Source organism: Lactuca sativa, chromosome 2 (assembly GCF_002870075.4).
Source record: "Lactuca sativa cultivar Salinas chromosome 2, Lsat_Salinas_v11, whole genome shotgun sequence".
Classification (NCBI taxonomy): Eukaryota; Viridiplantae; Streptophyta; class Magnoliopsida; order Asterales; family Asteraceae; genus Lactuca; species Lactuca sativa.
The window spans coordinates 166507377-166523259 of NC_056624.2; the positions used below are offsets into that span (position 1 = coordinate 166507377).

At 37.8% G+C, this 15883-nt stretch overlaps 1 protein-coding gene across 1 annotated transcript; it reads right to left on the bottom strand.

Annotated features, from left to right (window-relative positions):
- Nucleotides 1–1974: 1974 nt before the first annotated feature.
- Nucleotides 1975–2541, bottom strand: LOC111913367 (uncharacterized). The gene has a single exon (XM_023909088.1). It carries the CDS (start codon nucleotides 2539–2541, stop codon nucleotides 1975–1977), a length of 567 nt encoding a protein of 188 aa, XP_023764856.1.
- Between the last annotated feature and the right edge of the window lie 13342 nt (nucleotides 2542–15883).

Consider the following 15883-nt stretch of genomic DNA (forward strand, 5'->3'; position numbering starts at 1 on the left):
ACTGGAAAGGTGAATGAGGTGTGCAGGGGAAAACCTTTCCTAACTCAACATTTCCTACCTATTATTCTTCTTTGTTTATTTCTTCATAATTTATTTAATTTAGCTCAACTTACAGGTTTTCATTCAAATTAGTTCTCAAGCTATCATTTAATAATCTTCATACTTATCTTCTTGTCACGATTCCAGGATTTCTGAGTTATAGTGCTCGACGACTCCACTCGCCGAGTCAACTCTTTCTGAAGCAGGAATCTTATTCCAGGTTCTTCCATGTAATCTTGATTCTTGTCTTGTTGTGTTTTTTAATCATTAAACTGATATTATATCAAAATATACATTTTTTTGCTAATTTGCTAATATGCAGATGCAAATAAGTGAGAATTCACAGCTGATATGGATCGAGTACACAACAATTCAAGATTCTAGCACAACCATGTTCATCAAATCTGGTGTTATATCACATAATACGGAGTGAGTAAGATCAAATAATTTTATTTTCAAACCAATAAATTAATTAGATCAAATTCATATTATAAAATGTGAATACAGGAGGATCTATTTCTGCACGAAAAATGGGTTGTTATTGAATCTTACTTAGGCTGATCCTCCAAGGTTATCTTTTTTTTTAAAATCTGATAAGGGTATTTATGTCTTTTCATAAACATAGGAAAAGAGCATTTATGTCTTTTCATAATGGGTAGATGGATAAACCATGGTAAGCCTCCTGGTGCAGATGTTGCAGCCATAGTAAATGATCCTAAAATTAGGGCATAGAATGTATAAATGCATAGAATGTATATTCTAGCATAATGTATTTTATGTATAAACATTCTAAAGCATAGAATGTATAAATGCATTTTGTCAGAATATTTTTTGTTAACAACATATATATTTTCTTAACTGGTAATACTAATGAGTAATGCATCTTATTCTTTCAGAATAGCATGGAGAAGGAATTCAATATTGATCATATTAGATGAAGATTTGGAATCGAGTTCAACAACATTATATTAGCGGTAAATACGATACTTTTGAATGTATTCTATGTATTCTGTCAGAATGTATTCTGCCAGAATAAAATCTATTTATTCTGCCATAATGTATTATATGTATTATGTCATATTCTATGTATTTTACCAAAATATATAAAGTGATAGTTAATTGCAAGTAACATGTTTTTAACCATTATTAGTTTTTGTTGTATTTATAATAAGATGGCTGAAAGAATGCGTTGAAGACCTAATAAAAATAACTTGAAGAAAGAATAAAGTTTGATCATACTCACAATTTAAGAATATTGTTATTTTTTAAGAATTTTATTCATTTTTGTTGATATTCTTTTAGAATATCTATAATTATATTAAAATGTATAAGGCTTTTAGTCTTTAAGAATATGTATGAATTTGTATTTAATTTCGGATGTATAAGAATATATTAGAATATTGTTATTTTTCAACATCGGATTCAAGATTTTTGTTATTCTTCAATAATATTCTAATAGAATAAAATTTTGAAAGAACATCATTCTAAAAAAATATTCTGACAGAATAAAATCGATTATGTTTGTAAATTACGTTAGAATTAAAATTGAGTTAATTAAAAAATTCAAATTTTTAAAATTTGGAGAATTAATTATCCCTAAAAATCCGAAAATTTAATTTTTTAAATGTAGTTAATTGTCCAAAATACTCTTTTGCTAAAACTTGTGTGATTATACGGTACATGCAATCATATTGTAATATCATACACTCTCAAATAATGTCCACTGATTAATTTCACCCGTTGGTCCAGATCTGTACATTCTGACACACAATAGTTAGTAAAAAACAAAATATTTCAAACATAACAATTTTTAAAAACTAAAAATTCATTAAACTTAAAATAAAAACATAAAAATTCAAAACAAAAACAAACACACCAAAAAATAGAATTCAAAATTAAAAACATACAAACTAAAATTACCAAACCCAGACAAACCTAAAGAACATCTTCATCAGAAAATTGACATTCCAAATCATTGACCAGTTCCATGTTAAGATCGATGTGGTTGATGTTCCGAATATATTCCGTTAAGTCCTTACGAAGAACATGATACATCTCAACATCATTAACTAGTGCCCTCCTCGACATGTACTCCGCGCTTCCAACCTCAAAAGCTTGTGTCGGTGGAACGATCTCGTTTTCGTTATACTCACATATTGCATTTCCTTCGTCTCCGAGAATCATATTATGCAATATGTTACAAGTATACATCACCTCGCTCATTTTCTTCTCCTCCATATACGGCGCAAGATATTTAAGAATATGCCAACGTTTTTTCAAAGCTCCAAATGCTTGTTCAACATCCTTTCTCGCCCGCTCCTGAGCTCTCTTAAACTTCAACCTTTTCCGATCATTTGGACAAGACAATGACTTCACAAAACAAGCACGCTCCGAATAGATCCCATCCACCAGATAAAACTCGTTCCTATACGATGTTCTAGCTACTTGAAAAGATGAGTCTGGTGCAGTCCCGTTGTATATGTCGTCAAGTAACAAAGACATGTTAAGAACATAAATATCATTAAGGGAGCTACTTGAACCAAATAATGCATGTCATATCCACATATCATGTGACCCCACCGCTTCAAGTATGACGGTTGGATAACCATGATCGCCTCGGGTGTATTGCCCTTTATAGGCATTCAAACAACAACCCCATGCCCAGTGGAGGCAATCTAGGCTTCCTAACATTCCAGGAAAGTCGAGCACATTTGAGTGATGAGCATACAATTGTTAGATGTCACTACAAGTAGGTTCGCGCAGATATCATGGACCATATAATCTCATGACATACTTGCAAAATTTGTGAATGCTAGTTCGTGCAACACGTCCGGACATCCTAAGGTTCTCCTCTAGTGCATCGGGGCAGGTGGCATATGCCAATTGACGAAGTGTAGCGGTGCATTTTTGTATAGGAGTAAAACCAATTGTACCTCTAGCATCTCGACGTTGTTGAAAAAATGGACACGCTACCGTGACATCGTTGACTATACGCAAAAACATATATTTTTTCATACGGAATCGACAACGAAAGTAATATCCTATAAAGTTGGCGTCATCCAAAAGTAATCTTGCATGATTCGATCATTAGCCGCCTCACAAAATCTTTGTATGTATCTTCTTTTCCTCCGGCGTGCGTTCTCAGCATTTTCTTCTTGTAGTCGTTCGATCATCTGCCCCGCCTCCTGAATAACATCTATAGTCTTTTCAAGCAAGGCATCAAACATGCCTGATGAAGATGACGAAGAAGACATTTTTAGAGCGTATATTTGAGTTGTAAGTTGATTTTATGAGTTAAAATGGGTTAATTTATGTAGTATTTATAGGAGTTTTTTTAATTAAATTAAATGGAAATAGTCGTTGCCAGCTACCCCCATCTTCCAATTGATCATCAATACTCGGCATATATTAACCTTGATGTCGAGCCAAGCTGTCGAGCCCCTTGCCGAGCCAACACCCACCAGCCTAAGAGCGTGGACGCGAAGCATCTTGAGAAACCAACCGAGTTCTTGAAAACCACATTGTCAAGATCGAGAAGCGAAGCCTTTACTGATGGTGAGTAAGTTTATAGTTTTTATACTTCTCTCTTATACCTACTTGTTAATGCACCTAAAGAATTTCTTTATTTTTTATTCTAATATGAGATTTCTCTACTTTGATTACTAATAAGCATCCTGGTATTGTGATTTATGAAGCATGGTCACTCAAAATCTAATAATTTTAATGTTTTCGATTTCTAAATTGTTTTTGGGTGAGTTCGATTTCCAAGCTTCCTAATTTCCGTTTTCTTCTCTTTATTCTCTACTTCTCATTCTAATTTCTCTGAGTTATGAGTTCTGATTTGAGTTGGTTTTTTTATCTGATTTCTGAATCACAGGTCCCCAAAAATCAAAAGAAGTTTGAAGTTTTGATTTCTAAATTGTAGTTGAGTGAGTTTGATTTCTGAATTCTCATATCTCATATTTTGTATTCTGTTTTCTCTTCTCTTATTCTCAGCTTCTCATTCCAATTTACAAGTTATGACTGATGAGCTTCTTGTATTTCTAACTACCGGGTCTTTTATATCTAATTTTTGAAGCTTCTTATATTTCTGAGTACTGAGTTATTTTTTTATCTTATTTTTGAACGACGGGTCACCAAAATCAAAAGAAGTTGGTGGTTTTCGACTTCTAAATTTTGTTTGGGTTAGTTCAATTTCTGAATTCTTATATCTCTCATTCTTTTTTTTCTTTGTGTTCAATGTTTTTTTTGTTTCTGGAATTAGAGTGTTTGATTTTTTTTTCTAATGCATTAGGGTTGAAATTGACTTTCTAGAGGCAGCAGGAACCAGAAGCTATAAATTTATTTCATTATTGCTAGTATTGTGTTCATTGATGCTCTTGCATATGGTTGTTTATTGTTTTTTGTTAGATAAATTTGTATATAAGTGTATGCTAAAGAGGTTGTTGCCCAATTTTGGCCATCTGGGATGCTTTGGTAAAGTTTGTAGATATTGGTTACAAGGTGAATTTGTTTAAGTTGATGTTACTTGGATGTCGGAAATTGAGGGTTTGTACTTGAAATTGAAATTGACAAAATTTGACTTCTGGAGGTTAAAGTCTACTTAGTGTTTGAGATTAGCGAGTTGATCTGGGTTTTCAAGTTAAATGTTAAAGTATATTGCTATTGATTGGTTGCTCATGAAAGTATATTGCTATTACTCGTGAAAATCTTTAAAGTACTCTCCATCTAAAGCTCAAGTTCTTTGGTGGTTCTAGTTTCTTACTTGCTCAACATGTTAAAGTCATTTAATGTATTTTGATGTTGTGATATGGTGTAATTAACATTTTTTTTATTCTAGTAACTATTATTTTCTAGACTCTCTATCGTTTTTTTAATATTATAAATGCTCTTGTTAAAAAAAAGAAATGGTGTCACGAATTGTAAGTAATAAATAAAATTAAAAATTCTTTTCAGACATTATTTAATCATCTCGTCCAGGGCATTACAAACTAATGGACCAGCCCTGCAAATAGGTCGTACATCTATATGAAGATCAGGTAAAAATACTTCTTTCACATATTCTTTAATTTTCATTGTTGGCTTTTTGATGCAATGTTTCTTTAGTTATGAATTGGTTTTAATTGTTTTTGAAGGGCCAAGTCGGCGAGTTGAGTCAACTCGGAATGTTGACTTTGAACAGAATGTTGACTTTAACTTTCACCAAAGTTGACCCTTAAAGGGTCATGAGTATGAAAAGGTAATTAAGGAAATCTTTTATGTATAGGAGCTTGAGTTGGGTTGATTGTCGGATCCGAGGATTTTCAGTTACTTTCTGATTTTCGAGGTGAGTTACCTTCCAATATAAGTGGGTTGAAGGCACCATTGTCGGCCCACTAGTAGTTGATTGTAGTATAGATGATTGTCTTTGTGATAATTGTCTGGTATGCCACTATCTTTTATGTTTTATGTGCTAGTATGTTGTGATATTATGTGATAATGGTAGGAGGGGTGGGATAGACCTCGTTACCAGGCGAAAGGACCGAAGGGGTAGGCCAACATCTAGATATGCTAGGCAGTATGTGACTTATGTGTTTATGTACTAGGATGATATGTGGTAGTAATAGGGGTGAAATAGTCCCCGTTACCGGTTGAAAGATACCGAAGGGGTAGGCCAACACTCAGATGTGATAGGCAGTTACCGGTTGAAAGAGACCGAAGGGGTAGGCCAGCACCCTGATATGCTAGGCGGTTACCGGTTGAAAGAGACCGAAGGGGTAGGCCAGAACCCAGATATGCTAGGCAGTATGTTATTGTATGGTATGTGGTATGATGGGGGAACTCACTAAGCTTTATGATTATGGTTTTCAGTTTTGGTTTCAGGTACTTCTTCTTCGAAAGGTAAGGAGTCGGTATGATTGCAACACATCACACCATGATTTCCGCACATGAGATCTTTGGGAGATATACTATGATGTTATTTTATCATGACATGTTTTGAGTATTGATACACTAGTTTTGATATGAGTTGATACTATGGATGTTTTCAGACAAATGGATTTATAATTATTAAATTAAAAATGAATTTTTTGTTCTTAAATTTTGGGATGTTACAAGTTGGTATCAGAGTCTTGGTTTAAGGGATTTGGATACACCTTCGGAGGTGTCTGGACTCAAATCGAGGGTTTGAGAATTTTTTTTACAATGAAAAACAACTTTTCTAAAAATTGAAATTAAGGGTTTTGAGAAAGAACAAGGAGTATGATGCGTGCAATCGGCCGAGCTCAAGTAAGTTTCCCCAAGATACCATACATGTTTGCTATGCTATATGATATGATTATGATAATTGCATGCTAGAATAGGGCTAAGGATCTATGAAGGATGCCTTATATATGCCTACTGTATGTGTATGCGAATTGCATGTTAGATTAGGGCTAAGGATCTAGGAAGATGCCTTATATGCCTGTTATATGTGCTGATTGAACTGCATGCTAGTACTGATTAGTCAGTAATATGATGGCCAATTAGGATATGCTTGGTTTTGGGTACTCAATGCTCGAATGTTGTTTGCTTTGTGCCTTTAGGAGTCCTAGGTATCTTTAATTAACTAATGAACGAATATGTTAACTTACATATTACGATGACTAAATAATTTCAAAAGGTTAAGTCTAGCCATATTTCCTAGCTCTCGTTTGATTCCAACCGTTGTAGGGTAGGACCTCTCATTCGAAGAATTATATGGTCTTAGTAATATGTAACGGTATTCGCAAGCATGCTAGGGAGAGATAACAAAGACTTCTTATGCAGCTGATGGCAGAGAGTGGGTCGAAGATTACCCTAGGGTAAGCCTATGATGAGATTAGTATAGCGAGCAGTAGTAGTGATGTAACATCCCAAAAATACGAGCCAAAAATTTCATTTTTATGAACACGTACTTAGCAAGACATTAGGAATAAAACGTCAACGATCATATCATTTCACAAAAGATATTGCATGTCTGGAAAACATTTTTATAAAACATAAAAGTGTCAGAGAGACGACGTGCTAATGCGCGTCGTAAAAGGCTCAGACGACGTGCTAATGCGCGTCAAGGAAGACCCTGTCATAAAGAGAGACGACGCGCTTTTGCACGTCGTCTATAGACGATGCGCATTTACGACACGCAATGCGTATCAAGGAAGGCCCTGTCATAAAGGAAGACGACACGCATTCGCGTGTCGTAACCTTACGACGCGCGTGTTAATGACACGCAATGCGTATCAAGAAAGCCCCTGTCAAGAAAGGCCATGTCATAAATGAAGATGACACACATTTTTGCGTATCATAATTTTAAATGTTTAAAAAAATATTATTTATAGATTTACTAATTTTCAAATTAAATAATACATTAAAAATCTCATAATACAAAATAAAATACCATAAATAACAAAAATAATTCATTTCACTAATATGTCAAATACAAATAATTATTCCAAAAGTGAGTAAATGTTATAAAAAATGAACTCATTTATATACAATTGCATCATCTAGCTTACTATGTGCCAACAACTCTCTGTGTGTTTACTTTTGCTTGAGTCTCGTTTCCTCCAAAGCTTCTAGCCATGCCAAAATATGATATCTTGAGTCTCATTTCAAGAACCAAAATCACCTTCAATCACCCAATTAAACTCTAATGTTGGTAGACTGAGAGTTCCAGAATCAAGTTTATATCCATCACCTTGAATCACCCAATTAAACTCTAGATCTTCTGTTGTTTGAAAGTAATTGGTGTTTGTAATCTATGAACAAAAAACGCAAAGATCAAGGTTAACATTTGCTATATAGAAAGCACAACTAGACATATGAATATATAATACACAACATAAACATTTTCATGAAAATAATATAGACAAATAAGTAAGAGTGATGATATTGATACCTTAATTACGCCATTGGTGAACGAATTTTTAATTGGTTGATAGAAATACTTGATCTCTGAAAACAAATAAACAAAGGACCGCATCATAATTAGCTCAATGAAGTAATTCTTATACATTGTCTCTACCAAAAGATTCATCATGGAAACATTTTTGTTGGAAATAACTAAATAAAAACCTAAATACTAAGCAAAAAAATTATAGTAATGGTCTTGTTTATCATGTTGGATATTTTAATTCTAGAATAAAGTGTGGTTGCATACTTCATCTAAAAACATGTTTGTTTCATGAAATGGGAGAATTTTTCATAAAAGTGCATTTAATGATTTAATCCTTTGAGATATGGAAAACTGAAATGGTGAAAGATGCTTACATTTTTCAAGGACAGGCAGCAGCACCAAATGTTGGCATCATTACAGTCAGTCCCTATAAGAGTGTTTAGTATATATGTTATTATTTATAAAACCAAGGGCAAAAAAGTAAAAGAGTATAATCTTTTTACCTTAATGGCAGATGCAGATGCGACTCTAGAGTCATCAAAAGCACGATTATCCATTGTTCTTAGTAACATAAACCCTTCTTAATTTGCTAAATTTTGATTCCATTCTCACTGGTTGAAACGGCCAATAGAATTCCTTCCTTGTTAAATCGTATAAAAGGAGAAGTCTGCAGGTAAAAGTTATGAGCCATTGTATTATTAATAAATTAAGGAATTGGAATTCAAAGGAATTGTAATCCACTGTATGTTTGAAAAAATCTGATGGAATCAAAATATATACACACAATGGAATGGAATCTCATAGTCCACTCTTGAACCAATATTGTCATATATCCATGCCTTTATGTTGCCGTCGGTTGCTGTTTAGAAAATAAATTGGGTTCTCACTAATCTCTCTTCTGGTTATTTATTTATTTAACAACTTTTCATATAAGGAGACACACCTCTGACTCAATTGAGATAGTAGTAGAAGAATGATCTTTCCTCTCATGGAAATCCCTCTGTTCACTTCCTCTTTTGGAGCCTTTGGGTTCTGTCTATCCGGTAAATCCTCACTGGTGGAAGCCTTGTGCTCACCGATTTCAGCATCAAGTTCTACAGATTCCAAAAAAACTTCCATCTGTAATCCTTCGAATTCCTTTAAGAAAAAATTGTTTCATTTGTTGTGTAGTATGAGCTGCAAACCCTGATTTTGTTTCGAGTAGAGAAGGAATAGTCCCATTGGTAGGAATACTTGAAGGAGGATGACAAAGCTTTTCATTAAAATGATAATTTTGTCTTAACTACTACCTACGCCTCCCATTGGTAGGAATAGTGGAAGGCCTCTTAACAAGATTTTTTTTTCTTAAATAATTAAAAAAAGATATCATAGAATTATATCTTTTTCTCAAAGAAACTTGAATATTCATTTCTTAGTTCAAGAATTATGATTTAAACTTACTATAGAATATACACTTATATAAAGTTATATTTAATTGCTTCGATATTTCAGTATTAAATTGTTTGTTTCTAATTTGGTTTGTGATTGTTAGATTTTGTTTTTATATGTTCACGTCTATTTATAATTTTAGTTTGCCAATTAAGTTGAGATTTTAATAACTAAAATTAACCAATCTTAATTTAAGAATATGATTTTTCCCGTTTACTAATAACTGCTTATCAAATGATAGCCATAAGAATAAATGCCAAGTTATACCTCTAACCATGTCGTTTAGGGCCATCGCTGAGAGCTCTCAAATGTAACAACATTCTTTGCTACGAGGGTCAAAACTTCTTCTCCCTAGTATCGTCAAACCCATACGACCACCACTCACCATCTCCTTTGCACGACAATTTAGAAAAATGAGGAAATCTTTGTGAAATTGCTCGCGATATGCTTTTATCACACTTGTTGGGCTTGTTGTTGACATACATATGTTCCCTTTGTTTGTGTTATGAAATTCATGAACCTGCTCAAAAAAGATTCATTACTACAACTATTTATTAAAAATTAACCCCATTATGCATATCTCTATGTGAATGTGTGTTTATTTTGTTGACTTGGATATTTCACAGGTGCTTCCAATGTGTAACATTTTTTTAGGGAATGGATTTGTTGACCATGGACCTCTTTCATCTATCAGAGTGTGAAGTATGTGTATCCAATTTTCCTGTTACAAGTTTGGCTTTTGTGTGAGAACAATGCTACACCAACATTAAAATATTGCCCTAATTTTAAAAATGTTAAATAGATTTGCTACTTAAGTCTGTTTATCAAGTGAAAACAATGTTGCAACAACATGTATGACTTGTTAATAGCAGAATTTGGAAAATGGCAATCATAATCACATGCAAACAAGGCAGCAGGAATAGCCAAGATAAAGCTTCAAGCTTACAGTAGTGACTTGTTTGCTCAACACGACTATTTCTTAAAGGCTGATGATTCTTCCACGGTTGTTTTTTATTTATCCACATAATTTTAAAGTTAACTGACAATTATGCCCCTGAATTAAAAATTAAGAGATTTTGAAGAAAGAGAAACCTAATGATTTGTTTATGGCCTTGTACCACTTGCACACACAAGGAATACAAACAACGAACTCCAAATTTATTCTATACCAAGAAAGCCATCTGTATAAAATTAGTGGTAACACATACACACACGAAAAGAATTGAGTCAATCCTAGCCCAATGGGACATGAAATAATAAAAACCAGAGATCTCTATTGCTAAAAATTCCCATATGCAGCCAACCCCCAGGAAGAAATCAGACACAGACTAGAGCAATAGAGAAATTCAACACCTAGGTAACCAAGAAAATTTTCATGATGAATAAACTTAATTTTGAAGAGACAATTCATCTTAATAATGGATTTATGGACTGAAGCTTAAAACTCCACCGTATGAATGAAAAAAGTAAAAAAAAAAAAAAAAAAAAAAAAAAAAAGCTGATATAAATTGTCTATACTGTGAATTTTAGCCAACTCCATGGGATAAAAATGGATATGATCCAATTTCCTGAAAGTATTAAAATATGCTTTTTTTAAGTGAAGGGCATACTTGTCAATTAACCATAAAATTATGTGGATGAATAAAAAGAAATTGTGGAAGAATCAGCACCCTTTCTTAAATATTTAACCTCATCTGAAACCTAAAAATCACATAATCATTGGATTTAATAAGATTTCATTGGTATTCAAAGTAAGGAACTATTTCATTCTGTTCGAAAAGCAATCCTTGGACACTTTTCAGACCTTAGCAGCATGGCTTTATTGATTACTTTGTTTGGTTTCCCACTGAGTGCATTTGTGATTCTTCCTGACACAACAACCGCAACCATTTCTGCAGCAGAATTGTTAAGAGACTCGACCAAACCACATGATCTTTGACCAAAAGATGCCCTACAAATGATGATGATTTTGGTAACAACCTGCTTGGACCTTTCCCATGCATTTCACTAATCACAACCCATAAATTGTAATACAGATTCCACCATGATTATCCAACTTTTCAATTTGATTAGAGACAGATTGCTTGTGAGTCAAAAAAAAGTTACCTGATTGAGGGCAATAGACTTCTATAGAAGAATCAGCTTAGCTCTATATCTTCAATGTGGCATTTTGTCGAACACATTCTGTAACAAAACGAAAATCTTGCCATCAAAAAATCCATGTATGGTTGTAAACCAGTCAAAGTCCCGGAAAGAAAGAACAAAAATAAGATAACGAAAAATAGCTTCACAAGAAAAGTTACCTTGTCTCAGTGTAGGAACCACCGCCATCCTCCTCTGTTAAAATTAAAAAGATAAGAACATGTTCAAAGGTGAAACAATGGCAATACATAGAATAACTGAAAGTGATGAAGAGTGAAGAGATGGTTGCTGATTATCCGACGGTGGTCACTTAGTGAAAATGGTGATAGAAAGCAAAACCAAAGATAAGCCACGTAACAGTTTCCCAAATTGAACAATTTTACCGTGTGGGAGAAAGGAGAATCCTTTGCTAGGCGTGAATATCAACTGCTAGGCATGAATATCGACTGCTAGGCGCGAGAATCCTCAATTTCTGCCGACTGGTGCATGAAAAAGTAGAAGTGGTCATCATTCTCCAATTAAGGGTTTTTTCATATTTAACTAAGAGAAGTAGTGTGAGGGAAGAGAGTGGGTAAAGACATCGGCCGGAGAAATTTTCTTGTGGAAGATCGGAGATTTGGTGATATTGCGATTTTATTGTAGGAGAAAAGAGGATTGGCGATGATATTAGGGTTTTTTTGGGTATTAAAGTGTGGGAGATAGAGATATAGAAAAGAACGTGGGTAATAAGGTAGAGGATAACACGGCGGCCTTTCAAACTTTTTGGATTTTCCTTTCCCCCCAATTGCAAAAGAAGGGAACGCGCGTTTCATTAAAAATATAAAGCGACATCTCTACACGACACCCATTTTTAAATAAGTGCCCTCCGTTTTTTTAATTTTTCTTTGTTGGACACGAATTTAAGGGCCCGCAAAAATGCGTGTCCTCTATCCTTCAAATTTTGGAAAACTAACAATAATTTTTAGGGCACGTACAAATGCGTGTCCACTATCAGTCTGTGTCATTAATTGCGCGTCGTAAAAGACTATTTTTCTAGTAGTGATAAGAGGGTTTAAATAGGGTGCAAACCCTTGAAATTTAGGGTTTCACCAGACAGTGGGGACTCGCCGAGTCCAGAATATGGACTCGCCGAGTCGCCAACTTAAACGTGTTCCGGATCCCGTCTCTACTCGACGAGTCGGACCTACAACTCGCCGAGTCCAAGGCCAAAAATGAAGACACTAAGATAAATTTTACGTACCAGAATTCAGGTGCTACAAATCTCCCCACTTATTTTAGACTTCGTCCTCGAAGTCTGCTGCTCGATCCTGAAACAGCTCGGGGTAATGCTCCATCATTTTTTCCACCGGCTCCCAAGTCCACTCGGACCCCTTTCGGTGCTGCCACTGCACCTTCACTAACTCCACCCTCTTGTTCCTTAGATCCTTCGACTTCCGGTCGAGGATTGCGACTGGGCGCTCAATGTAATTCAGGCTGTCATCAACCTATATATCCTCTAACAGCACCACCGTTGAATCATCCACGAGACACTTCCGCGGCTGGGAGACATAGAATGTGTTGTGGATCTAGCTGAGCTCGGCTGGCAGATCCAGTCTATATGCCACCTTGCCCACCCGGGCTACAACCCTGAACGGTCCAATGTATCTCGGGCCCAACTTTCCCCGCTTCCTGAATCGAATGACGCCTTACCAAGGTGACACTTTCAGGAGAATCGTATCCCCGACCTCGAACTCTAGGTCTGACCGACACTTATCGGCATAACTTTTCTTCCGACTCTGCGCAGTCTGGAGCCTGCTCCGAACCTGCTGGATTTTCTCGGTCGTCTTGAGCACCACCTCGGTGCTCCCCATGACCCTCTGGCCAACTTCACCCCAACATATCAGGGTCCTGCACCTCCGACCGTACAACATCTCGAATGGAGGACGGTCAATACTCGCGTGGTAGTTGTTGTTGTACGAGAACTCAGCCAAGGGAAGATAGGTATCCCAGCTACCACTGAAGTCTAGCACGCATGCCCGCAACATATCCTCCAAAGTCTGGATGGTCCGCTCACTTTGGCCATCCGTCTGCAGGTGAAAGGCAGTGCTAAAGTGCAGTCGAGTGCCCAACTCATCATGAAACTTCTTCCAAAACCTGGAAGTGAACCACACATCTCGATCTGATATCACTGACACTGGCACCCCGTACCGCGCCACTATCTCTCTGATGTAGATATCGGCCAACTTTTCGGCCGAGATACTTTCCTGAATCAGAATAAAATGGGCGCTCTTGGTCAATCGATCCACGATGACCCAAATCGAATCTACTCCTCGCGCCGTCCGGGGAAGCTTTGTGATAAAATCCATCGTAATATCCTCCCATTTCCACAACGGGATGTCCAACGACTGCATCTTACCGTGCGGTCTCTGATGCTCGGCTTTGACCTTCCTACAGGTCAAACACCGCTCGACGTACCACGCCACATCCTGCTTCATGCAGGGCCACCAATAGTCTAGGCGAAGATCCCGATACATCTTCGTCGCCCCTAGATGAATAGAAAATCGGGATTTGTGCGCCTCCTCCATCAAGATCTGGTGCACGCCTCCGTGATATGGTACCCACACCCTACGGTGTAATGTCAATAACCGTCGGCTATCATAATCGAAGGAGGTGACTTGGCCCACTATTCGCTCACTCTTCCGATGTTCCTCCTTCATAGCCTACTGTTGAGCCTCCCGAATCTGCTCCAACAGGGGAGTCACCACAGTCATGCTCATGCAAATATCCCTGATCGGCGCCGCCTTGCGGCTAAGTGCATCGGCCACCACATTGGCCTTCCCCGGGTGGTAAAGGATCTCACAATCATAATCCTTCACCATGTCCAACCACCGATGCTGCCTCATCTTCAGATTCGGCTGATCCATGAGGTACCTCAAACTCTTGTGGTCCGTGTAAATAGTACATCGAACCCCATAGAGGTAATGCCGCCAAATTTTGAGGGCGAAAACCACCGCCCCCAACTCCAAATCATGCGTCAGGTAGTTCGCCTCGTGAGGCTTCAGCTGCCTCGAGGCGTAAGCAATGACATGCCCCTTCTGCATCAACACTGCGCCTAAGCCTGAGATCAACGCATCGCAATATACCACAAAATCCTCCATGCCCTCGGGCAGGGCTAAGATCGGCGCCTCGCACAATCTCTGCCTCAGAGTCTCGAACGCTGCCTGCTGCTCAGGCCCCCATCGAAAGACCACGACTTTCCTAGTCAGTCGTGTCAGGGGTACGGCTATCTAGGAGAAATCTAGAATGAATCTCCGATAGTAGCCTGGCAATCCTAGGAAACTCCGAATCTCGGATGGAGACTTCGGAACCTCTCACCTCATCACGGCCTCCACCTTCGCTGGGTCTACAGAAATCCCGTTCTGGTTGACGAGGTGCCCAAGAAACTGCACCTCGCGCAACCAAAACTCACATTTGGAGAACTTGGCGTACAAGCTCTCCCTCCTCAATGTCTCCAAAACCTCTCTCAGATGCTCCTTGTGCTCCTCCTGCGTCTTGGAATAAACCAAGATCTCATCGATGAAAACTATCACAGACCGATCCAACATCGGTCTACACACGCGGTTCATGAGGTCCATGAATGTGGCAGGGGCATTGGTGAGCCCAAATGGCATCACCACGAACTCATAATGGCCATAGCGCGTCCGGAACACGGTCTTCTGTACATCCTCCTCTCTGACCCTCATCTGATGATAACCTGAACGCAAATCTATCTTGGAGAATCAAGATGCTCCCTGCAACTGATCAAAGAGGTCATCAATCCTCGGGAGTGGGTAACGGTTCTTCACCGTTACCTTATTCAGCTCCCGGTAATCTATACACATCCGGTGCGACCCGTCCTTCTTCTTTACAAACAGGATCGGGGCTCCCCAGGGTGAACTGCTCGGTCGAATAAACCCCTTGTCTAGCAGCTCCTGCAGCTGCGTATACAACTCCTGCATCTCGGGAGGAGCCAACCGATAGGGTGCCTTGGCTATCGGAGCCGCACCCGGAACTAGGTCAATCCTGAACTCCACCTGACGCTCTGGAGGTATTCCAAGAAGCTCCTCCGGGAACACATCAGCGTAGTCTCGCACCACTGGAACCTCGCTCACCGTCGCCTTACCCGTCTCCCGGGTATCCATAAGATACGCGACATATCCCGCGCAACTCTGCTGGAGGTAGCGCCTAGCTCTCGCTGCTGAACATACTACAGGTCCACGATGTGGCCTCTCGCCGTGGATCACCAACTCTCCCCGCTTGGGGTCCTGACCCGCACTAGCTGCCGTGCGCAATCTATCACCGCCTCATTAGGGCTCAACCAATCCATGCCTATAATCACCTTGTTCCCCCGCAAATGAATGG

What these genes read in the sequence shown, in the direction of transcription:
- LOC111913367 (XM_023909088.1), bottom strand. Translation starts at nt 2,541, where the DNA reads ATGTCTTTGTTACTTGACGACATATACAACGGGACTGCACCAGACTCA.